The 23,937-nt window shown below is 38.6% G+C and overlaps 3 protein-coding genes across 4 annotated transcripts; all 3 read left to right on the top strand.

Annotated features, from left to right (window-relative positions):
- LOC137132757 (calsequestrin-2-like) lies at positions 1–23,476 on the top strand. Its single transcript, XM_067515678.1, has 12 exons — positions 1–141; positions 18,982–19,467; positions 20,876–20,960; positions 21,099–21,199; positions 21,311–21,422; positions 21,879–21,952; positions 22,026–22,156; positions 22,264–22,309; positions 22,413–22,467; positions 22,782–22,882; positions 22,995–23,069; positions 23,170–23,476. Exons 2-12 carry the CDS (start codon positions 19,231–19,233, stop codon positions 23,344–23,346), a joined length of 1,194 nt encoding a protein of 397 aa, XP_067371779.1. The 5' UTR covers positions 1–141; positions 18,982–19,230; the 3' UTR covers positions 23,347–23,476.
- On the top strand, positions 3–4,875 carry slc5a3b (solute carrier family 5 member 3b). 2 transcript variants are annotated; one of them, XM_067515674.1, is made up of 3 exons: positions 6–141; positions 1,778–1,831; positions 2,255–4,875. In XM_067515674.1, exon 3 carries the CDS (start codon positions 2,550–2,552, stop codon positions 4,683–4,685), a length of 2,136 nt encoding a protein of 711 aa, XP_067371775.1. In that variant the 5' UTR covers positions 6–141; positions 1,778–1,831; positions 2,255–2,549; the 3' UTR covers positions 4,686–4,875. The 2 variants fall into 2 exon arrangements, with proteins under 2 accessions (XP_067371774.1, XP_067371775.1); XM_067515673.1 differs by lacking the exon at positions 1,778–1,831 and having other exon boundaries at positions 3–141.
- On the top strand, positions 14,265–17,732 carry LOC137132758 (potassium voltage-gated channel subfamily E member 2-like). Its single transcript, XM_067515679.1, has 2 exons — positions 14,265–16,396; positions 17,098–17,732. Exon 2 carries the CDS (start codon positions 17,098–17,100, stop codon positions 17,422–17,424), a length of 327 nt encoding a protein of 108 aa, XP_067371780.1. The 5' UTR covers positions 14,265–16,396; the 3' UTR covers positions 17,425–17,732.
- Positions 23,477–23,937: the final 461 nt, after the last annotated feature.

The raw sequence follows: 23,937 nt of genomic DNA on the forward strand, positions 1-23,937 counted from the left end.
CATTCAAGGTGCACTGAGTGGTACGAGGAAAGCAGCTACCTTGCACGGACGGGTCTTCAGGAAGGGGGAGCCACTCGCTTCTGCTTCCACATCCGTGTTGTTGTAGCATCTTTAGCCCGCCTGCTAACCTAAGCAAAGAAGGTACATGTTTAGCTTTTGTGTAACCTGCAGAGACTGTGTGACTTTTTATCTTTTGAAACAAGTTCTGAAGTCTTGTGCGCGAGTTAAGCCCGTGAAGGTGTGTTTTCCGCGTGAACAATGAACATGTCATTGATTTCCTGAGTGAGACTGGCCTATACTTGAAAGCTGAAGGTAGTCACGCAGAAATACTTCAAATACCTGGGAAACACGGATTATCAGTCTCGTATGTCGTGTTAACTCTTAATTTGTGAGTCCCGGAGCGCTTTTTGACGGGATAGTAACTACCAGCTGCTTGCAGATGCGCAGCTTTTGACACGCACTTGAATGAATGACTGTTCTAGAAATTTCCTGCCGTCTGATGAGGTGCATCAGTGCACCTCTTGTGGTATCGCCTCTTGTTTGTATTCAGCAGGGCAGCCTCAGGCTGTCAGCCACATCTGGACCTGAAAGAGTCACAGAGACTGCGTTTAGACGCACTAAAGTGACAAGGTTACTATGAGACATCGCCTTTCCCGGGTAACGAAGTTGACATGCTGTTAGAGACCCGCTCACTGTTCTGTACAGCAGTTTTTCACTGTGATACTGATCTATCTTGTCTCACTAGCCTCCTTACTTTTCGCCTGTTTATTTATTTATTATATTCGTTAATATAAAAGAAAACAAAGGTGACTATGTGTAGCTATGCAACATTCTTCTGAAAATCTTCTGTTCTACAAAGTCCTTTGATCTACCTACGTTTTGTTTTAGGATTATATGGAGGTTTATGTCTTGCTATCTTCCTGCATGTCAGGGCTGGTTTGCGAGCTTCTGAATACAGTACCTGGCACAGACTCTTAAAGCAGGAGCCATAAGACCGGACTAACTTATTAGAGTCAGTTGCAGAAGGAGAAGAAAATAATGAGGTGACCCTGATGTTTATTTGGCTTGGGATTAAAATGTATTTCCCCATGGCATTGACAACATAACCTATTTTACCAGTGGGCTATAATTAGCTCCTGGCATGATAATTAAGTTTGTATCCTGCATTATGTAACTGAAATAAAATTATATTAGTCTTTTGAATGACTGCTGTATTTCTGGTCCATGATGTCTTGGCAAGTTTATGGTAAACACACGGAAAGTAACTCTTGATGATAAGAAGATTCTAAAATGAAAACAAAGACTGCTTTTATAGAGAGGGATGGTTATGCTTAAAGATTGTGGTTGTGAAGATGGAGGAGTGGGGTTATTTTCTACCATGCAGGGCAGGCTGAAACTTCAAGACAGGCCATCTGTGTGTGTGTTTGTGAGTGAGATTGACATAAAACAGATGTGCCTTCACATCACCATGCATATTCCTAAGAAGGGATTTAATTTTTGGTGCCTCAGTATTGTATCTTAAGTATTTAATGAACTTTTTTGCATCTGCATAGTAGCATACAATTAAATGTAATCTTTTGTTTTCACTGTTAGACTAAAGTTTTGGATTTGATTTTGTCATTTCATTATAACAATTGGTGGCTTTTAATTGTTATATGGTAATAACATAGTTACAGTTTAAATGTTAAACTGGCATGTTGCTTTGTAACACATTTATTCTTTATTAATTCATCGCTAACACTTGAAAATGGAATAACACAATCTTGTGCTTGCACAGAATGGCTGTCTTTAGCTTTATTTTCAAGATGGGACAAGTGAGGCTTCATATTAGGTAATGGACTGCATTTTTTTTTTTTGTTGGCTACGTATTGTTTTTATTCACCCCCCTGCCCCCCCGCCCCCTTTAAGTTCTAATAGTGGAATGGCATTAATCCTTTTGTGCTAAAAAGATTTAGGAAAGTCATAGGCAGAACTAAACTGTGCTGTACAAATACTGCACTTGATATTTCTAATTGCATTTATATTTCATGTTGTTCCAGTAATATACATAATTTCAGTTTCTTTTATTAGCGAATTTAATATTTTCACATTATTTGGTGGTAACATGATGTGTTACTCCAGTGATTATGTATATATTACTTTATAAATGTTTCTGTTTTCCAACATGCTTTTGTAAACTCTCAGGATTTGCATTCCTTCACTCCCCCCCTCGGGTATCTAATGATGTGCTTACTTTCTCTTTGCTGTCTTGCAGGAATGTTAACTGTAGGCTTTTCTTGACCAGAGATCTCCAACATCCTCCTTTAAATCTAGAACAACTTCATTGCTGGTGGATAACGCCCTCTGAAGCACAACTAGTGAATTTGCCCTGATGGTGGATACTACAGTTTTTTCCAGACAGCAAACCGAAGCAGAGCATTTTCATTGCTACCACATTTATTAATTAAATCTAAAACCTGGACTATTTAAAATTCTCCTTGTGGAAGGATTTCTATAGTTCTGAGTTTTGTTTGTTTGTTTTTTTGTCTTTTTTAAGGTTATCAGCAAAAATGGGTCCTGGAATGGAAGCAGCAGACATATCTGTGGTAGCACTATATTTTGTCCTGGTGCTAGTCATTGGGTTTTTTGCCATGTGGAAAGCCAATCGCAGCACTGTGAGTGGCTACTTCCTGGCTGGTCGCTCCATGAATTGGGCAGTGATAGGTGCATCACTCTTTGTCAGTAACATTGGCAGTGAACACTTTATAGGCTTGGCTGGGTCAGGAGCAGCAAGTGGCTTTGCTGTTGGAGCATGGGAATTTAATGCACTCCTACTTCTGCAGATGCTTGGCTGGGTGTTTATCCCTGTGTATATCCACTCGGGAGTCTACACCATGCCTGAGTACCTCTCAAAACGCTATGGCGGCAACAGGCTAAAGGTTTACTTCGCTTTGTTGTCTGTGCTACTTTACATTTTTACCAAGCTATCTGTAGGCTTGTATGCTGGAGCTCTCTTTATTCAGGAGTCCCTGGGGTGGAACCTGTATGTCTCTATCGTTCTGCTCATCAGTGTAACTGCACTGCTAACTGTCACTGGTGGATTGTTGGCAGTGCTGTACACAGACGCCCTTCAGGCAGTGTTAATGATTGGTGGAGCCCTAACCTTAACAGTCATTAGCCTAATCAAAGTTGGTGGCCTAGAGGGTGTCAGAACTAAGTACATGCAGGCAGTTCCCAATGTATCTGCTATAATTGCTACTGGAAATTTCACATATTCTCCTTCCTGTCGCATTGAGCCTAAACCAAATGCGCTGCGCATGCTTCGAGGTCCTCTGGATGAAGATATCCCTTGGCCAGGCTTCATTCTTGGCCAGACCCCTGCATCTATTTGGTACTGGTGTGCAGACCAGGTCATTGTTCAGAGAGTACTAGCAGCAAAGAACCTTGCTCATGCAAAGGGCTCTACACTCATGGCTGGATTTCTTAAGATTCTGCCCATGTTTATCATAGTCATTCCAGGAATGATTTCACGAATATTATTTGCGGATGAGATTGCCTGCATTGGACCAGAGCACTGCCTGTCTGTGTGTGGTTCTCAGGCCGGCTGCTCAAATATCGCATACCCACGCCTCGTCATGGCAGTAATGCCTGTTGGACTCAGGGGTCTGATGATGGCTGTCATGATTGCCGCTCTAATGAGTGATCTTGATTCGATCTTCAACAGTGCAAGCACTATTTTCACCCTGGATATCTACAAAACTGTCCGAAAGGAGGCATCACAGCGTGAGCTGCTGATTGTGGGCCGCATGTTTATTGTGGTCATGGTTGCAATCAGCATTGCCTGGGTCCCTGTTATTATTGAAATGCAGGGTGGGCAGACATATCTCTACATCCAGGAAGTTGCTGGTTACCTTACTCCACCAATCGCTGCACTTTTCCTGCTAGGTGTGTTCTGGAAAAGGTGTAATGAAAAAGGTGCATTTTGGGGGGGCATGACAGGGTTTACACTAGGTACCATACGGCTAATCTTAGTTTTTGTCTATCGCCAGCCTCGCTGTGACCAGCCAGATGATAGGCCAGCCTTCATCATTCATGTTCAGTACATGTATTTTGCGGCTTTGCTGTTCTGGATTTCAGGGCTGGTGGCAGTAGTGGTCAGTCTCTGCACTTCTCCACCAACAGAGGAGCAGGTTCGTACCACCACAGTCTGGGGGCTCCACCACATTGAGATGGTTCCCACAAAGGATAGAGAAGAAATTTGCAAGCTAACTGACAAGAGCCTTTGTAACGCCTCTCAAAGTCTCCATAAAGAAATGCCTCAAAATGTCAGAAAGGAGAGGTGTTTGGATGGGGCAAATATCAAGCTCTTGGTCCCCTCTACTGACCACGATCCAGGAACCCCTAGTACCGAAACATCCCCTGCTACTACCCCTGCAGAACGATTTGCTAATGGAAGGATGGAGATGATCGGAGCAGAAGAAGGCTGCCATGGGAATGGGCATACTAGCAGATGCATGCGTTTACTGGACTGGTTTTGTGGGTATAAGGATGCAACACGGAGTGCGCAACAAAAAGGCGTGCAGGAGGATGCAAGAGTCATTTTGGAGTTGTTGTATGAGCCACCTAGAGTTAAACTTCTTCTCAACTTGGGATTGTTATGTGTCTGCTCTGTGGGGATCTTCATGTTTGTTTATTTCTCGCTGTAGTTGAACCATAAACTGAACTGAACTACTGGGGACTAAAGTGGGGGCTTTTGTGAGTTATGTGTGGGGTTTGTACAAACAGTTTATTGTCAAACGTTTGAGAAGCTCTGTCTGTAATATTTACAGTTGTCTTTGTAGCTCTCTAACATGGATCTACACATATTCTAATCTTTTTTTTTTTTTTTTTCTTTAATCATCAAAGCTTCTACAGGAACTTTAAGAGTATGAAGCTAATTTGGAATGGTTGTGTGTCCACTTTGTACAGCACTTGTTAAATCTGCATTCAGAATATCTACTGGGATTTTTAGAACTGTAGTACTAAGTGAATTTAATACTTGCCTTATTTGACATATGCACTTGTTATTTTTCCTGTGAACTTTAAGTTGTTCCCTACTCTTGTTGACTGTGACTGTAGGTTTAGTTGTTGGTGTAAGGACACATAATCTACATCAGCAGTAACTCACACATTTCTTCTGTTAAACACTGATAATTTTATAACTACATTTATATCACAACTTATGTGGCTATTATTTCATTATATTATGTGATAGACACTCGTATTTAGGCTAGCAAATTGCTGACAATAGTTTTCCTGAGTGTTCAAAGCTTTTGCTTGAGAAAATATATCCAAGCCCCTATTTTTTATAAGGGGATCAGTATGAAGTTTATAAAACATGACCTGTTAATAAATGCTAGTAAGCATTGTGTTTCATATGACTATTATATTTATGGTGATCATTATAATTACTGGTATGATTTAAGTCTACTGCAGGTATTAAACCAAATGTGATTGTTGTTTGTTTTTGTTTTGTTTTGTTGGTGATGAGTATAATTAATACCTGGTATTTAGACTATGATTTTCTGCAGCACAGAAAATTGAGAGAAGCACAAGAATAGAATTTTAGATGTTCCCCCCCCCCCAGTGTAAGAAACGATTTTAATATTGTATGGTACTAGTTCATTTTGAGGATCTGTTCAATGTGTTGTCACTGACTAAATTCCAGTTACATCTGGAGGTGTGTGTGTGTGTCTGCGTGTGTGGTATTGCATTTCTAAACCAGCATACATCTGTTTATGCACTATTATGTCATAAAGAAAGTTACAAGTACCAATTCTCATGATTCTTGATCAACTGTCATTTTTAAGCATATCTAATTTTGTTTCACATATTTAATGTGTGTTGAGTCTCTTGTATATGTTGTCATTGTGTAAATTATAATCCAGGGTTCCTCTAATATTCTACAGCATACATTTCTTCTGCAGTACGCTCATCCACTCTGATGTACCTTTAGTGTACCACAGTGCTGAAATGTCATTTAATCTTGTTTCAAGTGCATCTTTTGTAAACCTCCTGCCAATTGTGTCTTAGTGTAAAATGTTAAAGTAAAAATAGAAACAAAAATGAAAGAAAACAAAAGTTTAGTTTTACCTCCTGAAAACAATGTGCAGTGAAAACCAGCTGGAGATTTCAGGAAGCAGGTTTGACAAACCTTGAAGTTAAACTTGAATGCTGGCTTGACAAACGCTGAGGGAAGGGAAGGGAAACTTGAGAGCTTTTGTTTGTTCTCTTGGGTTTGTTCACTCTGAGTAAGCACGTGTATGATGAGCATAAAAAGCGATTATCCACGAAGCTCAGAAACTATAAATCACTATGGCAATGATAAATAAGAGCATTTTACTGTTTTAATGTGTGCCGCATATCAGAAAAGAATGATAATGCACAGCAGGCAAGAAATGTTATATGCATTTGCTGCAGGGTTAGCAAAACACTGGATGAGCTTACTCATGACACTGTCAAGGGGAATTCAACTAGGCGCCGAAGGATTTTGGCCTTTTGGACTGTGATCAGTTTTACCACACTTTAGTGTGTCTGGACTTAGACACTCCCACGACCAGAATTAAAAAACAAAGTGTTTGTACATATGTTTGTTTTATTTGGGAGCAATGTTGACTGATATCAGTTCAAACAGTAAGTGTCATCATGTGATATACAGATCCATATCAGTGTCAGGCAAAAATGAGGCACAATGTGGATGATTGCTTTATGGGAAAGAGCTTTAAAAATGTTTCTTTCTTTATGAAAGAATATGTAAATTGTTATTTTTGTGGATTTTATTTTTAGAGACTAAAAATAAAAGTATGTGGATTAAAAGAAAAGATGTGTATTCATTCCTTATGCTGTGACAACAAAAACTAAGGACGTTTCATATTAGAAAATTCTTTCTAAGCTGGTTAACATAAAATCATTTTTGCTCAGGGTAAGTAGGGAAATATCATTTTAAAAACTCCGTGATTTTTCTTGTAGTCAGACGATTTATTGTACTCAAGAAAATCGCAACTCCAGTAACATTCTTTATTGATCACATGATTATCAGCTGGATCTAAGTTGTAAATAAGTCTGTTTTAAGGAATTTGCTTTATGATTCAGACCAGACAAGCTGTGGACTCCCTCAACTCTCTCAACAGCTATTTATCTTATGTGGTTATGTTGTTATTGACACCTTGTGGAAAATGGACGCTTGTGAATGACTGCATTGTTTGTGATATTTTTCAACGTCTTCCAGGGAGTAAAGATTGACATGTTATTTTCAAAACTAGATGTAATGTAATGAAAGAGCTGGTACTGGTAGATGGTAACAAAATGGTCCCTTCTATTCAAGGTTTCCAATATATGTTGGGGGTTGCTGATAATGTGGACCAGGATTGCATAAACCCCGGCGAGGCCTTAATAGTCTGCTGGTACTGCTTTCATCATTATTTTTATAAGATTCAACCAATCATAAAACTAGGTTCAGTGACTCACAAATCTCCACTTGTTACCACTTTAGCGCCATACATCCATTTAACTTCTGTGGACCAAAGGTCATAGCTGTGTGGATTAAAAGTTACCTCATAAAAATACACTTTCAACATTATGTTTTTTTAAAGAAGCACAGAGTCCAACATGCAAAATACAGAACGAAGAAGTATTTTAATATTTCATATGGTTAGGTAATGTGTTGACTAAAACACTTTTTTTTTAGTGACACAATCAACACTGTTGAATTAATCTCCTTTAGTCAGACTGACATTTAGAGGCCATGATCTGTGTTTCTATTTAGACAGTGAGTCATATCAGTGATATCCCATGACTCCCCATAGCAACAAGTTAAAATGTAGCATGCACACACTAAAGGGGAGCATGTAAGTAGCAGCTGGGAATAAAATGTGAAAATAACTTACCTTTTCTTACAAGCTTTTAACTGGTGTCTTGAATAAGGCATGTAAATGAGTAACTTTATTTGTAATTAGCAAAATGGAAACCTTTCTTTTAATGTCTCCTGCAAGCCTGACCTTCAGTTCCTCGCTTCATCAAATATGTGCACATTTTTTTTTTGATGGTGTGACATGCGCAGGAAGATGTGATTAATATTTGTGCTTTTTCTCAGCCATTAGTGTAAATGACATCAAATGTTTCTCCTTGTGACCATAATTCACCTCTGCTTAAAGAACACTGTGCCTTATTACACCCTTCAGGTAAATGTAAAATAAATAAGTAATTAAGTAACTAAAGATAAATGCAAGAAAACTGAGGAAACTGTGTAAACATGCGGTCACTACCACTATAATTTTAAGTAATTCAAAAGTCTAATATGAATTTTTATGAAGTTCATTAAATACTAACTAATCAAAAAAGCAGAATTTATTTATTTTTGCAATATTCTGAAATTTTTGCCTTTACTTTTGATGATGGATTTGATCATCTTGGGGATGGATGTTACCAGTCTTGCACAAATCTGTAGAGATGTGTTCTTTCATTCTTCACAGATGCTTCTTGTCAGCTGCTCTTTGCTGGAAGGGTTTTGTTGCTCTGCTTTTCACTTACTACATAGGGGAGCATGTGTACTAACTTTTGTTGCAATGAGGTTGTTCCTGGCCTGTATTATAAACATAGTCCAACCTGTTTGTTTTGGAGAAAAAAAACATGTGTTACATTAGAATACCCTGCATTTTCACTTAAAACAGTTTAATTACTGCAAAACTATATATATTTTAACCATTTTAGTGCTGCCAGTGTATTCAGTAAGGTACCTGGTGGCTCAGTGGTAGAGCATTAGATTGGGATGCACAAGGCTGAGGGTTTGAATCCCCCCGATGCCCAGTCGGTTCAGAGCCCAGACAAAATGGAAGGGTAGGGAGAGGAAGGGCATACGGCGTAAAAACTCATGCCAAATCAATGTGTGGAACACGTTGTGATGTGGCGACCCCTAAAGCGACAAGCAGAAAGCCGTTCTTATGATCTCAATAAGGTGCTTAAAACTGAAGCCTTCATTAAAGTACAGGTACTTCAAATGTATGGATGAATGTCCTTTGAGGGTTTATTAGACATGTCAGTAAAATGAAAAAAAAAGACATTAGACATTTCTCATTAGAAAGGTGGATTCTGTGGATTGTTTGAATTTATTTGTGCTTAGAGAAGTACAATTTAGCTCTGATATCAAACTGAATTTCAATGGGCTAATGGATAAATCATGCATACGTCATATTTGGAATGGATAGCATAAAAAGGTGCTTCGGAGCCATGGGGCTTGTTTGTGGAAAAATGGAAAACTGAAAACTAGAAAAATTCTCGGATGACACACAATTTATTTAGTAATCAGATGCTGGAGAGCAGAACTGAGCCTAATAGTGCCACAGATATACACTGGGATGACTTCTGTGCCAAGGCCAACAATTCTGGACAGCTGGGGTGGAGAGGGAAATGCAATCATAATGTTAAGATGTCATAAATGTCAAATTCTTTATCGTCCCTTGCCTGATAAGACAACTATGTCCATTAAATCAAAAAATATTTTACAGCCAAAACTGAAATGTCAGTTTTTTTTGTTTTCTTTTTATAAAATCAACAACAGATATATAAAGAAGAGACCACCAAATTACTTATTGCTTAATTGAAAGATCTTAATAGTAACATATAATTATAATATAATAATAATCATTTTGTTTAAAAATACTTTTTTCTTGTTTGTTTTGAGTAGCATTTTGTTACAAATACTTTTTTGCTTGGTTTGTAAGACCTTGTATACAGGTAGCGTAAAGTAGAATCAGTGTGGTGTGGCTGAAATGAGCTGAATAATTTTGCACCGCTGTTTGTTTTAGTTGTACGGATGGATAGTGGGAATATTAATGGACCTGTGCAAAATAAACAGTGTGTGTTTTCTTATATTAAAGCCTTAGGGTAGAACTTCAGCTCCATGGTGTAGGTGTTACTTTCCATTATTGCCACCGACACAACACACATTTTGAGTGTGATAATGTTGTAATTCAAGCTACTTTGAATTTCACTTGCATCATTGCAAATCCCTTATACATTATGCTTGCTCCTCCACCAACCCCCACTCAACTCATACCCTCTGTCTTTCCCTGTGATATTGTCCTTGTGGAAAAGTACTGGCATCCAAGCCACGCTTTGTTCATTGTCTATTTTGGACAGTGAAAACATGAACAATACTCTGCAACAAATGCTCCAAATTGCTTCACAGCATTGGAACGATGATGTTATCAGATGGGATAAATTAGGTGGTATTCATTACAATCTATCAATAGCTATGATATCATACATAGAATTTAAAATTTAAGAATTGTATACGAATAATAATAAATGAACATTAATTTATATTCAGGTTTTCACATTTCATCATAATATTGAGACATGCCCCTAAAATGTGCAAAAGTCAAATTAAATATTAATATTAGAATATGCAAGTTTATTGAGGATGACTTTCTCCATGAAACACTATAACTTAAACAAACTCTACAATGTCATATTGCTTGACTGACATCCTTCTTTCTGTGTTTGCAGTGGCCCCGGGTTCTGTCTATATTCTGTCTTCTCATTTTCCTTTACAGTTTGACACTTCTCAGGATAGTAATCTTTTGGCAGGAGATGTAAAACACAGGAATGTTAGTTCATTGCGTTTCCCAACATGCTGTGTTCTGCCTCCAACAAGCTAATAACGTGGTTCAGGTTAGATGGATGGTTAAGATAAAGCTCAGGGCTGTGATTAGGGTAAAAGTCAAACCTTCAAAAACAGGCAGGATTTGGGACTGACTGAGAGGTTTCAAATCAGGTCATAAAAATTATTTTACTGAGCCTGAAAAAAAGAGCCTATTACCATCAATATTTACAGGTCATGAGAGCTAGCATTGATGCTACCAGCTAAGTTAAGTGACACACCTAAAATCATTTCTTTAAAATGCAGAAAACTATAGCTGTAACATTGGTCTGCAAACAGTATTCACTGTTTCTGGTTAACTCGAGTCGTTAATTTACACGTGACGTGTCACAGGAAGAAATATGTTTAACGGTTTAATCATAAAACAAAAGACAACTATGAAATATTTACCAGCTTTCATTTCCTGGTACAGGTCAGTTTTATTGGTTTTCCATCTAGTAAGTCAACACAGCGTGTTCCCCACAGACAGTACCTATATTGTCATTGGGTTTCTTTGGTATTCTCCAGTTTCTGAACTGTAATTATTCATGTGAATATTCAATGAGAGGGCCAAAACTTTAGAACCACCTCTCGATATAATGCACCCAAGTACCAGTTCTCCACCACCCACTATGAGCTAAAAAACACATCATAAAATTATCACCTTTCTGACAGTCTCAACTTAAAAACTGAGAAATTATATCCTTGTACAACCTGTATAACAGAATGTATTTAACTCCATGTGCTTCTGAGAACAGGGAGCTGGTGATTGAGGTATGATTCATGTAACAGCTCAGTTTGACAGCGATAAGTAGCAATTAGACACATCAGGAGGTGGAGCACTGTGGGTGTCAGTCTTGCTGACCTCTGTGCCTTATGCAGAGAAGAATACTTCCCATCCCGTCTTGCAGGTCAATCCATTCAGTGTCAGTTCTACTTTACAAGGAGTCATGGGAAAATATTCAAAACAAACAATAAAACCACAAAGCAGCTTAAACATTTTGAAAATCAGTTGGTGAAAGCACCAAGACTTGCTGTTGGTGAAAGCAAGTCTTTAAATCCCTAGTGACTATTGGGTTCTTTTGTAGTCTTTTTCACCTTGTTCCAGACCGTGGCACCTTATTATGCCATTCAACACTGTTGTTGCTGCAGGGTTTTTCCAGGAAATTAGTCCCACTTCTCAAAATCTTTAGCTGTTGAATGCTGCAACTTTTGGGCTGGTGGCACAGCCAACATAAACACTTCTGTCAGGCCCTGTAGGCTGACATGATGTTCAAATTTTGATTTGAAGCTTTTAGGGTCTGGCCTCGTGTAGGGTGTGCCGCTCCTCTGATAGATGCACAGCTCTAGTGAAACAAGTCGTTCATTACCAGTGCTTTCTCATACCAGTAAAGTGTAATCATGTTCTACGAAAAGTAAACACACTGCGTGGCAAAACCACTGTCTACATCACCTAATATTATCATAAGCACTTCTAGGAGCTGGCCGGTCATCTTACCTGGTGAAGTCTCTTATTATGACATCTCACTCGGCTGTAAACATCTGGCCAGCACAGGAAGTGCAGATGATGCCCATTAAAACTTTCCAGCATCTCATTATTGCCCATCCAGGGTAATCATGAAGGCTTTGGGAGATTTGTGAATATATAAAATGAAGAAAAAGTACTACATAAATTAAATGTTTAGTCTTATTTATTTCCTTTACGTGTATTTCAGCTTTTCACTTTGTTTCCCAACAAGAAACTTAAAAAACATTACTGTTATTCATTGTCATTGGGATGACTGTAGGAGTAGCCATAAAGGGAATGTGATGTACTGGATACACATGGTCAGTGCATTCCTGCCATTCCTTATGCACATACCCAGCTAATCTATGGTGGCATGCCTGGATTCTACTATTAATCCATGGAACAGGGCTTCAATGGCTAAAGGAAATATTTACCTCCTGTAATAACAGCAGGAGGAATAGTGTCTACAGTCATAATGAGTGTGAATTGATGACACATACATCAGTGAGGCTTATAGTGTGTATTGGTGTCAAAACTGTGACAACATTCTTGTTATGACAAACCAACTATGACAATAAAATAATGCAGATTTGTTTATTGGTAATTTAGGCAACCTTATCTAATGTTTAGACAGTTTTAAGTCATAATGCAAGTAGAGAAAACAATCCTTATCAATATTTACACATGATTTTGCAAGAGTATAGGACTATGAACCTAGTGTCATAATTTCCAGAAAATAGGTGAAATATTTAAGACAAAAGACAGTGAAACAGTGACAGCTCAGGCTAAACGCTGAGTGTGTTTGAAGCCTTTTTGTGCTCTTGGGCAACACCTACAGGTCTGAAGCTAATTCTCCTTCCAGTTATTACTCTGTACAAGGGGAGGGAGCTCTGAGATGCAAACACAAAGTGTTGATTGTCAGTTCAGACTAGCATGTTTTAGGCCTTATGCATGGGTTGAGAGATTAGGAGAGGTGGAGCATGGGAAAATGTCTCTGCTAGGCATAACTAAGCCAGCTACAGTCAACAAACAATGGGTACCCCAAATGCCAAGAAGTGCTTTGTTTTGAGCCAAGTTTTAGTCAAAACATGAAGTAAGTTTGGATTCAGCTTTGTAGCTGTGGCAATGGCCTTTCAATAAAGAAGGTTTATAGTACTTTGTATCACAGTGTGCTGATTAACTCTTTTAAAGTCAGACAGACATGTCTACTGATTCTTCAATTACAGCTGCATTATAATGCAACACAGATGTGGTTTCAAGACCCACTGTAAAGTACATTCATACAGAGAGTGATTGTAATGACTTTAACATGTCACAGTATCTCTGGCTTTCTCTGAGTTCCATTATGAAATTATGGTCTCAAGTATAATCCTAACCCTAATCCATTAAAACTTGCACCTGGATCTATATTTATCCATGCCCTTGACAGCCCAGAGATCAGGTTTTTTTTCTTTTGCTTTGTTTTGTTTTACCTTTCTTAGGAGATTAGTGAGATAACATGAGGGATCATCACCTGCCCAGGGAAGAGGGAGTGGTAGTGGAAGCAAGGAGCCTCATGTGTGGAAAAGTACTGCAGTATTTTCCCTCAAGGTCAACAAAACAGAAGGGAGCGCTATGGAGGACGACTTGCATCACAAACAATTAACCACATGAGACATTGCCATTAAAATGGGAAGACGATTAATCATTTCTAGAGAAAGTTATTGCAGAAAGTTGTGATTCCCTGATGGGCAGACTTCATATTAACAGTCACTCTGGATTTACAAGTGAACTACTATTGTCACAACTAAAAAAATAACTCATCCAAGTCATGATCATGCTTGTTTACATGATCGTGAATGCTGACTTTGCGACTTACAGAACACTGGTTTATGTTGCCGTCTTTTGGCCTTTATGTAATGTTCGAGGCCAGAAGGTGGTTTATGGTTCACTGGCTCCTGTGACACTGTCCTTTCTTTCACATATGTCACTTTTGCCTTGGGGTTTCTAGTGCTGTTCTGGTCCCTCTGTGACCCCTGATGTTAAACCCAACCAAGCTGGTGGCGATATCAGATAGCTTCTGGTTATTTCAGTCATCATTTGCCTGTTTGCACACAAAGCAAGCTGTCACAACTTTTTGAGGTTTTGATTTGAATTTAATAGGCTCAAGTCAGTGCTTCACAATTCCTGGCTCATGTATATGCAGGTGTAAAGCATGATTATCACTACCTCCTTTTAATGTGTTATTTGATTAAATGTGCAGATCAATAAATGTTAATTTATTTATGATGGAGAACTGGCTCTGTCAGCAGAACCTCTGTTACTGCTCTGATTCATTCAGACCTCTCTCAAACAACTCAACATTACCTGCCAAATCGAACTTTTTAGACAATTGTTTGTGATTGAAATTGTCCCTTTTGCATCTTTAGAAGTGCAGTATTACTGAATAGAATGATCAAAAAACCTGCCTATGTCAACTCAAAACATGATTTTACTAGTTAACAAAAGAACCCACTAGACATTAGTACCTAAATAAATAATTATAAGTAATTTACTAATGTCTGTAAATTACTTATAATTATATAAGTGCCTGAGATGAATTTCACAAACTGGCTAAACCTTAAAGCTGCCATGCACAAATTTTAAGAATGGTAAATACATTTTCTTCAAACCAGGGTATTTTACTTTTGCCACACTGCAGAAAAGTTGACTGCTATATCTGCTCCTGCTGGGAGCAATTTTACTTCAGTAATAGAGTCCGGAAAGCTGTTTATATCGATGCAGAATTCCTCTTCTTTATTGTGAAAACCATCAGATGGTCTTGTCCCCTGCTGTTATTTCATTTAAACACACAATGTGTTGTAACGTCCTGGCATCACACTGAGCCACCAGAGAAATTCCTCATGTTCTAAAGAGAAGTTGTGAAACATCAGTTTACTGAAAAGTCATATTATCAAGATGTGCAGATACTAGAGAGTGCAAAGGCTGGGAGAAACAAAAGAAAAATTGACAGCAGTGGAGGAACTGTTTTTTTTACTATATGCAAAATCTTCCTTTACCATTATTTGCACATACAAATTCTATTTGCACAAGACACCCTTTGTAGGTTTTGCATGACCGTCATTTGTAATTGACATCATAGAACAGTTTAAATGATTTACAGGACACACTGCAACTAAAATCAAAGAGTGTTGATGTTATTGTTCCACATTTGTACCTCCTTCTTTTTTTCTCATGAAGCTGTATTTTTATGAGTTTGAAGCTCAATTTAACTTTTTCCTATGTGTGTGTGTGTGTGTAAGCCTGCATCTGTCTCTTTGTATTTGTGCTCTTTGTACACGCTGTTCCATCTTTATTTTGTTTCACTTTATAGAGAAAAAGGTCAGCACAGCATCCACCCGCTGGAACTGTGTAGCAAAACATAAATGATCTGGGAATGATCTGAGGTTGTGGGAGTCATCTCCTCCTGCAGTGTGGCTCTGATGGAGAGAAATGCTGCCCCTTGATACACTTTGTCCAGTTTAGAGCATTCCTGTTCAGCAAACAGACATGCTCAAGTGTCCTTGACCAAGCCAATAGTTCTGTAATGACTCCAGTCACAACTTACATTACCCCAAATTAAATCCTCATTTCCATTCTCTACTAAATCATCTTTTTTAAAGAGTGAAATGCAAACATTGATATGGGAGAAATCTTTGAGAAATGTCACAGATGCACATGTGACTAAATGTGTAGCACTATACTGCCATCTAGGGAGAGCTGCAATAAAATTACTCAATTACTATAAGTAGAGTGGTATTTGGTTTGCATCGTATAAAGCTCCATTCATGTGGACAGAATAGGAATTACAGGTGTAAGTCAGGACCATGTTTAGTTATCCATCTCCTGCCATATATATGTATATTTGTGTTTGTGTGTGCACGTGTGCGCCCGTGTGTGTATCATAATGACTTTCAGCACTGCCTTTTCTTTATCAGTTGAAGGGAAATATCAACATTCTGCATGCCAAAATATTCAAGGTCAAGTATCTTTCTGTTTTACCTGCACACCCAAATTCCAAACCAACAGCACAAAAGATTAAAAAGTAAAGAACATAGGAGCGGTGGTTGGACAGGGAAGAAATGAACTCATGACTTTACAGCTCACTTTAACCAGCAGTGAACTTGAGCTGCACCATTTGTTTTGGATTAGTCTAACTCCAAGGGTTCATCATCTCCAGGTCCATAAAGTGGCCTTTGAAAACCGGGAAAAAGGTTAGTTGGGTATATGTACTTTGTGTGTGTCTGAGTGATCTTAAATCATATGGATTTAGACATCTTGTATTTTTACATGGTTGACTGTTGAATTGTGGCAGAGTCCGTGTGTTAGGGCAAGGTTATTTAAGCACGTTGATTGGACAATGATAAATGCTCAAATCTGCCTTTTTGGAGTTCTATTTCCTGTATTGATACATGTAGTGTGGAAATGTACCACAGTAGGTCAATTTTGATTAAGTCTAAAAAACCTTCACAATTTGCATTTGAACCACGAAAAAAAACAAATCAAACAAATAAACACACACACACACACACACACACACACAAAGAAAGTGTTAGAAGTATTGACTGCTTAAAAGTTGTGAGGGAACAATCAACAATCAACAGTTTTATTCATGGGACCTTAACTGTAAACACATGTTTATTCAAACTTGGTATTTTTGACATATTAAACTCGTGTAAATCTGTATTTCTGTGTTTTACTCTTTTTTTTCAGTTTTTCTTTTAGTTTTAATTGGACGAGATATCACTATACTTGAATGCACACATAATACTTGTTTTGAGGTTCTTCACTAATGCTATTAGACCTCTGGTAACATCCACCTACACCTACAGCACAATAAAACGGTGTTTTTAGGAAGTTGGAATTTGAATACAATACCTGCAACTAAATCAGCCTTTGTCATCCTTCTTACTAGATGAGTGCCTCTAATTGGTCCAACTTCACGCTTCACCTGGAGGAGTCCCTGACCAATGCTTTGGGTCACTATCTTGACAACTGGAGGCATAACCTAACAGCCGCAGCCAAAGCTTTAGACAAGACACTGGCTGAGGAGAACTTCAGGGACGTTATCTGGTATCTGGTGGTCATGATCGGCATGTTTGCCTTCATTGTTGTGGCCATCCTGGTGAGCACAGTTAAATCTAAGAGGAGGGAGCACTCTAATGACCCATACCACCAATACATCAAAGAGGAGTGGACTGCTCAAAAACAGCATGGGGTCACAACTAACTTTGCAGCTTGAAAAAGCAAACAAAGACACTTAAATTACAGCAAAATATCACAGCAGAGACAATGTTTGATTGTAGTGACTCCTGCTGATCAAATGTGTGTTGAGAATAATAGCCATGACTTCTTATAAATCTAGCACATGGTTTTGTGTATTTTCAATCTATTAACTTCATAATAAGCATTGGCACAATGATTCCCAACCTTTGATTTCTCTGTCATATGAGCTCATCAGCACCACTTATCCAGTTGAAAAGTTGTTCATTTGATTTATTTTAATTATGTTTAACATTTGTTATGCAATATATAAAGCTGTGTTGTTCATGTTTAGGCTTGGTGTCTTTTTCTCCTCAGTAGATTGGTCACAACTGTTTATGTTTTAATCTATTGTCTGTGATATCTATCTATATTTACATCCCTGGGGTGGATCTCATGGGTGTTCAGATGTTACAGCTGAGTTGCTGTGTGCAAATACCCCATAACAGCAAGTAATTTATCAGTGATCATTTTCACAGAAGACATTTTAACACGTGACTGTAGGAAACACAGGTATAAAAATAACAATTTCAGGGCCTTGTGCATGTTGACTCACTGTTGCAGTGTCACTAGGTCATTGGAGTAGAAAAGAGACACCATTAATGTTATCTATAACACCATCCACAATCACATATCGCCAGCTAACTGCAGAAAATATCTGCATACAAGTACCTCTGCTTGGGAATCAGTTTAGAAAGCTCTTAACCTTTAGGAGTCATGTTACCGCAGCTCTCACACTTCAGCAGCTCATGCATAGGTCTGCTTCTGGAGGGCAGCAGAGGATCTGTCCCAAGTAGCTGGAAAACAGTTGTACTTAAGAACAGAGAAGAGAGGAAGAAGATTAAAGAGGCAAAAATAGAAGTGCAGCTGCTGTTGCTTCATCAATTGTGTAAAAGTGGTTTGAATGAAGATTAAATGTACAGTTTAAGAGGAATATCTCTGAGTCCACGTGTAGGTTTGTGATGGGAAATAGGGAGGTGTTGAGCACTGAGGCACATTGCATTCAAACTCTTAACAAACAGAAGCAAATGACACTTCAATCAGTTTTTATATAGAGATATTCAGCCCATGGTTAGATAACAGATTACACATGATAAAGTCATGGAAACACATTTGCAGAACCTGGCACTACAAACAAAGTATGTGACTTGTCCTTTGCACACCTGACATATTGTCTCATTTCCTACTCTAGCAACAAATCCTACATCTGTTTTGCTTTCGATCCCAACAACATTAAGTATCTCAAAATAACTGAGCCCCCAAATCTCTGAGGCTCAGCTCACTTCTCCCACTACCCTGATTACCTCAGATACATCACCACTGAGAACAAGTTCTATAACTATTAAACCCCCAACTGTTGTACTCTACTATCTCTCTTTCTCACTTACAGTTTTATTTTTAGCATTTAAACAACTGGTCTCCTAAAAATGGGCCTGTTCTGCGTGGGTAGAGGGAGAGGAGAACTGCTATGTATGGTATCCACCCCCTAGTACCTCACATGTCTGAAAGTACTCTTCTTTTGCCTTTGTGTCTGCAGAGAGAAGGGGTGAAGGAGTTATCACGTTGGGAGAAATAACTGCTGGGCCTTAAAAAATGCGTTAGAAACTGGACCACTGTGGACACCTTGGAATGCTTGTGAACTGCCACTCACCAACCACATTTTACCTCTAAAGGCTTTTGCAACATTTCCTACCCTTTCACAGGGTTTAAGTAACCTTTCAGAGTTTTTGTTACTGTGAAACTAAACAATACTGTGACTTCTGAGTGTGTGCGGTAGCTCTGGATTATGCTGTCCCTGTGGTTGTTCCTGATCCCTTGCCTGAGCCTCATGCCTCTGGCACCAGCTGAGAAAGGTCTGGAGTTCCCACAGTACGATGGAAAAGACCGTGTCCTAGACATCAATGACAAGAACTACAAGAAAGCCTTGAAGAAGTACAGCACGCTTTGCCTGTTCTTCCACGAGCCCATACCAGACAATAAGGAGCTGCAAAAACAACATCTGATGGCTGAGTTGGTGCTGGAGGTAAAGTACAGTAATAGGAAAGAGGAACAGAGGAGGAAAACAAATGTAGACAAAAGTTCCTGAAAAATGAACCGGAGCAACTCAAAAGATTCCATGTTAGTACTCCAACAAGCAGAGACCCCCATGAGCTACAACCCCCCCGATATTTTCATTGTAATTCAATGTGTGCTTCCAACCTATAGAATTATATGATATATACTTCTGTGTGTGTGTGTTTGTTTGTCTAAATCTCCTTTGCCGGCAGAAAAAAGCCAAAACTTCCTGTATTTTATGTTTTATCGCCCATATATGTGAATAGCACAACTGGCCTCTCTTTCATTGAGTTATTTGGTTTTCTTGTTGATGGTATTTTATATTCAGGATGAGCTGAGGAGCTGGACACATGTAAAGTGATAGATTAAATGAATCTCTAACTTTGAATCTCATACAATAGAAAAAAGTGTACACCGTCTCATGTAACACAAGGTTGAGGGTGGGTTGCTCTTTGATCTGTTGAAGGTAATTTGAGCCTCTTGTGCTGTCCTGATATTATCTTTTCTTATTTTACACAGCACAGGTGTCACTGAAGAGTCAGACAACCATCCACATTCTGCTGTACAATGTAGCAGATAATGACCACATTTGCTACTTTGCCCGACACACTGCTAAAGACACATTGGCTCTTAAAATCGGTTTAAAGTCTTTTTATTTTGATATTTGATGAAATCGTTTAAAGTGTAAAGGTGACATGTGACACTGAAAAGTTATCAATCATGTATTATTTACATTCACATTAGATTTGTGCATTTTCTTTTTCACTGAAATTATTTGTGCACTAGTGAGTTAGTTTGCCTGTTACCACCACCCACTGTAGGTCAGTGTGACAGCATCTAAACTATGGCTGCATGCTCACACACGTGCACATTTGTTCCCATACATGACAGTAATAGTAAGTAGTCAAAAACTCTTCTGGATGCCTTTAAGTTATTGGTCCCATGCACTAAAAGATCCAGGAATCACAATAATAACTGATTAAAAAAGCATTTGTGTCCTAATCCATCTCATTTAAAATCTCACACATCAAACCCATCATTTGCCAGAACAATTACATTTGCTCTCCCTTTAGTTATATTTAGAACAAGTCAGTCTGGGCAGTTATGTAACTGTGTCTTCACAGTCGATGGGCAGTTCTAGCACCTCTGTCAAAACCTGACTTTGAACTTAATTGTTTCCCATAAGACCTTACACAACCTTACAGCCAAGATCACATTTATTTTTCTCCCTCGAAAGCAGCAACAATGAGTATTTTCTGTTTCAAGAACTTAAAACTCCAAATGAACAGTTTTGGTCTTGTTTCTTTATATCATTGTATTTTTTCTGTCCTATTCTTACCATTTAGTCTTTCTTGAATTTTTTCTTTTGGCTGCAGCTTGTGGCTCAGGTTATGGAAGAGAAGGACATTGGGTTTGGAATGGTCGATTCTCATAAAGATGCAAAGGTGGCAAAGAAACTGGGTGAGTACATGAACAAATTTCCTTTTTTTAGCTTCCTTTTTTCCAAGTGGTAGCAGTGAGCTAACAATCTTCAATCATATTTATTTAGTTAGAAGAAAGTTTTTAAATGTATCTATTGACAAGTAACTTCCTTCACAGGTTTGGAAGAGGAGGGTAGTGTCTATGTTTTTAAGGCAGATCGGGTGATCGAGTTTGACGGCTTGCTTTCTGCTAACACCCTAGTGGAGTTTTTGTTGGATGTGAGTAGACTGGCGTAAGGGCAGATTCCCAGCTGCTAGTGCTAATCCACACCAGCCTTGCCAAAATCACTAGATTACTCCAAAACATCTCTCTCCTCTTTCTGTCTCTAGCTATTGGAGGAGCCCGTGGAAGTGATAGGAAATCCTTTGGAGCTGAAAGCCTTTTACAGAATGGAAGAAGAGATCCGATTCATTGGTTACTTTAAGAGCGAAGACTCTGAGTGTAAGTTAGCAAGGATGTTGGCATGAATGACATATTGGTAAAATATATAGATTTTATATTTTTTTTACAGCTTACTACCATGTTGGACTGCTGATGTTGTGGTTCATAACCTTCAAAAGTTCATATTAAACCCCTCATCTCCCCTATGGATTTACAGATCCATTTTTATCACTGCTACAGCTGCCACTGCCTGGTCCCTTCTTACATGCTTTGGAAGAACTGAGTCTAGAGTAGTTTACTTGTTGTGACGAGCCACATCTAAATCCCTTCTGACTGTGGGAGCTTTAATTGGAGGTCAAAGTTCAGCTATTTCCATTTCCTGATGTGTAAATATAATTTATACACCAGCCAAAGAAAGCACAAACAGATGTGGGATCACGAAAACAGGAATATGACAAAACCTTACTGCACATAAAACTGTAACTCCCATGTCTTGCTTGTTTTCTTTATTCTCAGACTATGAAGCATTTAAAGAAGCTGCAGAGCAATTTCACCCCTACATTAAGTTTTTTGCCACGTTTGAAAAATCTGTAAGTTACAAACACTCACAAGCACCTCAACCGACATATCATTATTTTAAGCGTTCTGCCATTACCTCTTCAGGTTGCCAGAGAGCTGACTCTGAAGTTGAATGAAGTGGATTTGTATGAGCCCTTCATGGAGGAGCCTGTCACCATCCCAGGAAAGCCTCTCTCTGAGGAGAATCTTGTGGAATTCATAACTGAACACAGACGGTAAACTAGAAATACCCTTCTAGGCCACTTTATAGTGTATAAATAAATAGTGTATAATTACATACTGTAACATCTAATACATTTTCCGTGCTGTGGACCAACACCAGGCCGACTCTGAGAAAGCTACGTGCAGAAAATATGTTTGAGACCTGGGTGAGAAATGAATGCTTGGCTGGAGGGCCAACACAAATAACTTCATTATAAATAATACCAACTCTTATAACTTGACATTTATTTTTCTCTTTTATTTTGTCAGGAGGATGATATTGAGGGTATCCACATTGTGGCTTTTGCAGAAGAGGAGGACCCTGGTGAGCAATCAACTAAACTAACTAAACTTATGTTAAAATTTCACATATATTGGTGAAAATAACAAGACACTGAAATAAAAAGCCAAACCTTTGGAGGTTTTCTGCAAGAAGTAAAGTGTTAAGAAATAAAAACACATTAAGACAAAAAAAGTAAGAGAATATTTTTAGCCTAAAAATACCCATATATTTTGTAATCAAAGCCTAGAGGCAAAGTCTTTATGCTCAGCTAAGCTATATGTAAGAAAAATCGATGGTCTTAGCCAGGCCTTAAACAGCATAGTCCAGTGATGGTTCGTGATACTGCTTTCTCACAGATGGATATGAGTTCTTGGAGATCCTGAAGGAAGTAGCCAGGAATAACACTCACCTACCTGACCTCAGCATTATCTGGATTGACCCTGATGACTTTCCCCTGGTGAGTCAAGACACCTTTAGCCTTGGACACAGTAGGCAGACAAAGAAAGTGTGTGGACAGATATTTAGCTCACAAGCTACAGCTCTAATTTGATGTGTTTGACTTTGCTCAGCTGATCCCCTACTGGGAGAAAACTTTCAAGGTGGACCTTTTCAGACCACAGATTGGAGTAGTCAGTGTCACAGATGTAAGTCCATGACTAGTTGACAACGTGTTTGACTTGACATGACTGCTGTGTTGAGCTTCTCCTGGCACTGTTTGAGCTGTCGGTTTGTGTTTGTGAGCAGGCAGACAGTGTGTGGATGGAGATTAACGATGAGGAGTATCTGCCCAGCACTCAGGAGCTGGAGGACTGGATCAAAGATGTGCTCTCAGGCAAAATCAACACTGAGGATGACGATGATGACGATGATGACGATGACGACGATGACGACGATGATGATGATGATGATGATGATGATTAAATCTTGAATCCTCACTCCTGAGATGAACATAGGCTTCAGACAAATTTAACCCAACTGTACAGTTGTTTGATGTCCATGCTTCCACATTTTTCAAATACAGCTATTATAATAAAAGTCTGTTTAATCTCCACTTAGTATGTCGTGTTTTTGACAGTGTAAACAAGTCTGGAATGGGTTTTTAAATATAAAAATTAAAACACAGTTTGAACTAGACATTTACCTCACATTACATTACCTTAATTTCTCCATCCATTAAGTCTGCATAGAAAGGCCACAGTCAGTTAAGAACTCAAACCTGTCACCATCTAGCTGTGAGGAAGCAATACAAACCTGCTGCCCATGTGCATTTATATATGTAGAAATGACAGTTCATGACAATAATCATCTCATCAAATTAATTTCTTCTCTTCATTGAGGCTGTTGTTAGAGTATTTATTGAGCCTTATGTGGAAGTACACTATGTGAATAATATAAGAAGGTTCTCATCTAAATTAACAGGGCAGGCAGCAGCTGCACAGGGAGATAAATATGTCATACTATCGGATTTATACATGAAAATGCAATTGAATGCCAATTCATCGTGTTTCTCTT

Source organism: Channa argus, chromosome 9, assembly GCF_033026475.1.
Source record: "Channa argus isolate prfri chromosome 9, Channa argus male v1.0, whole genome shotgun sequence".
Lineage (NCBI taxonomy): Eukaryota > Metazoa > Chordata > Actinopteri > Anabantiformes > Channidae > Channa > Channa argus.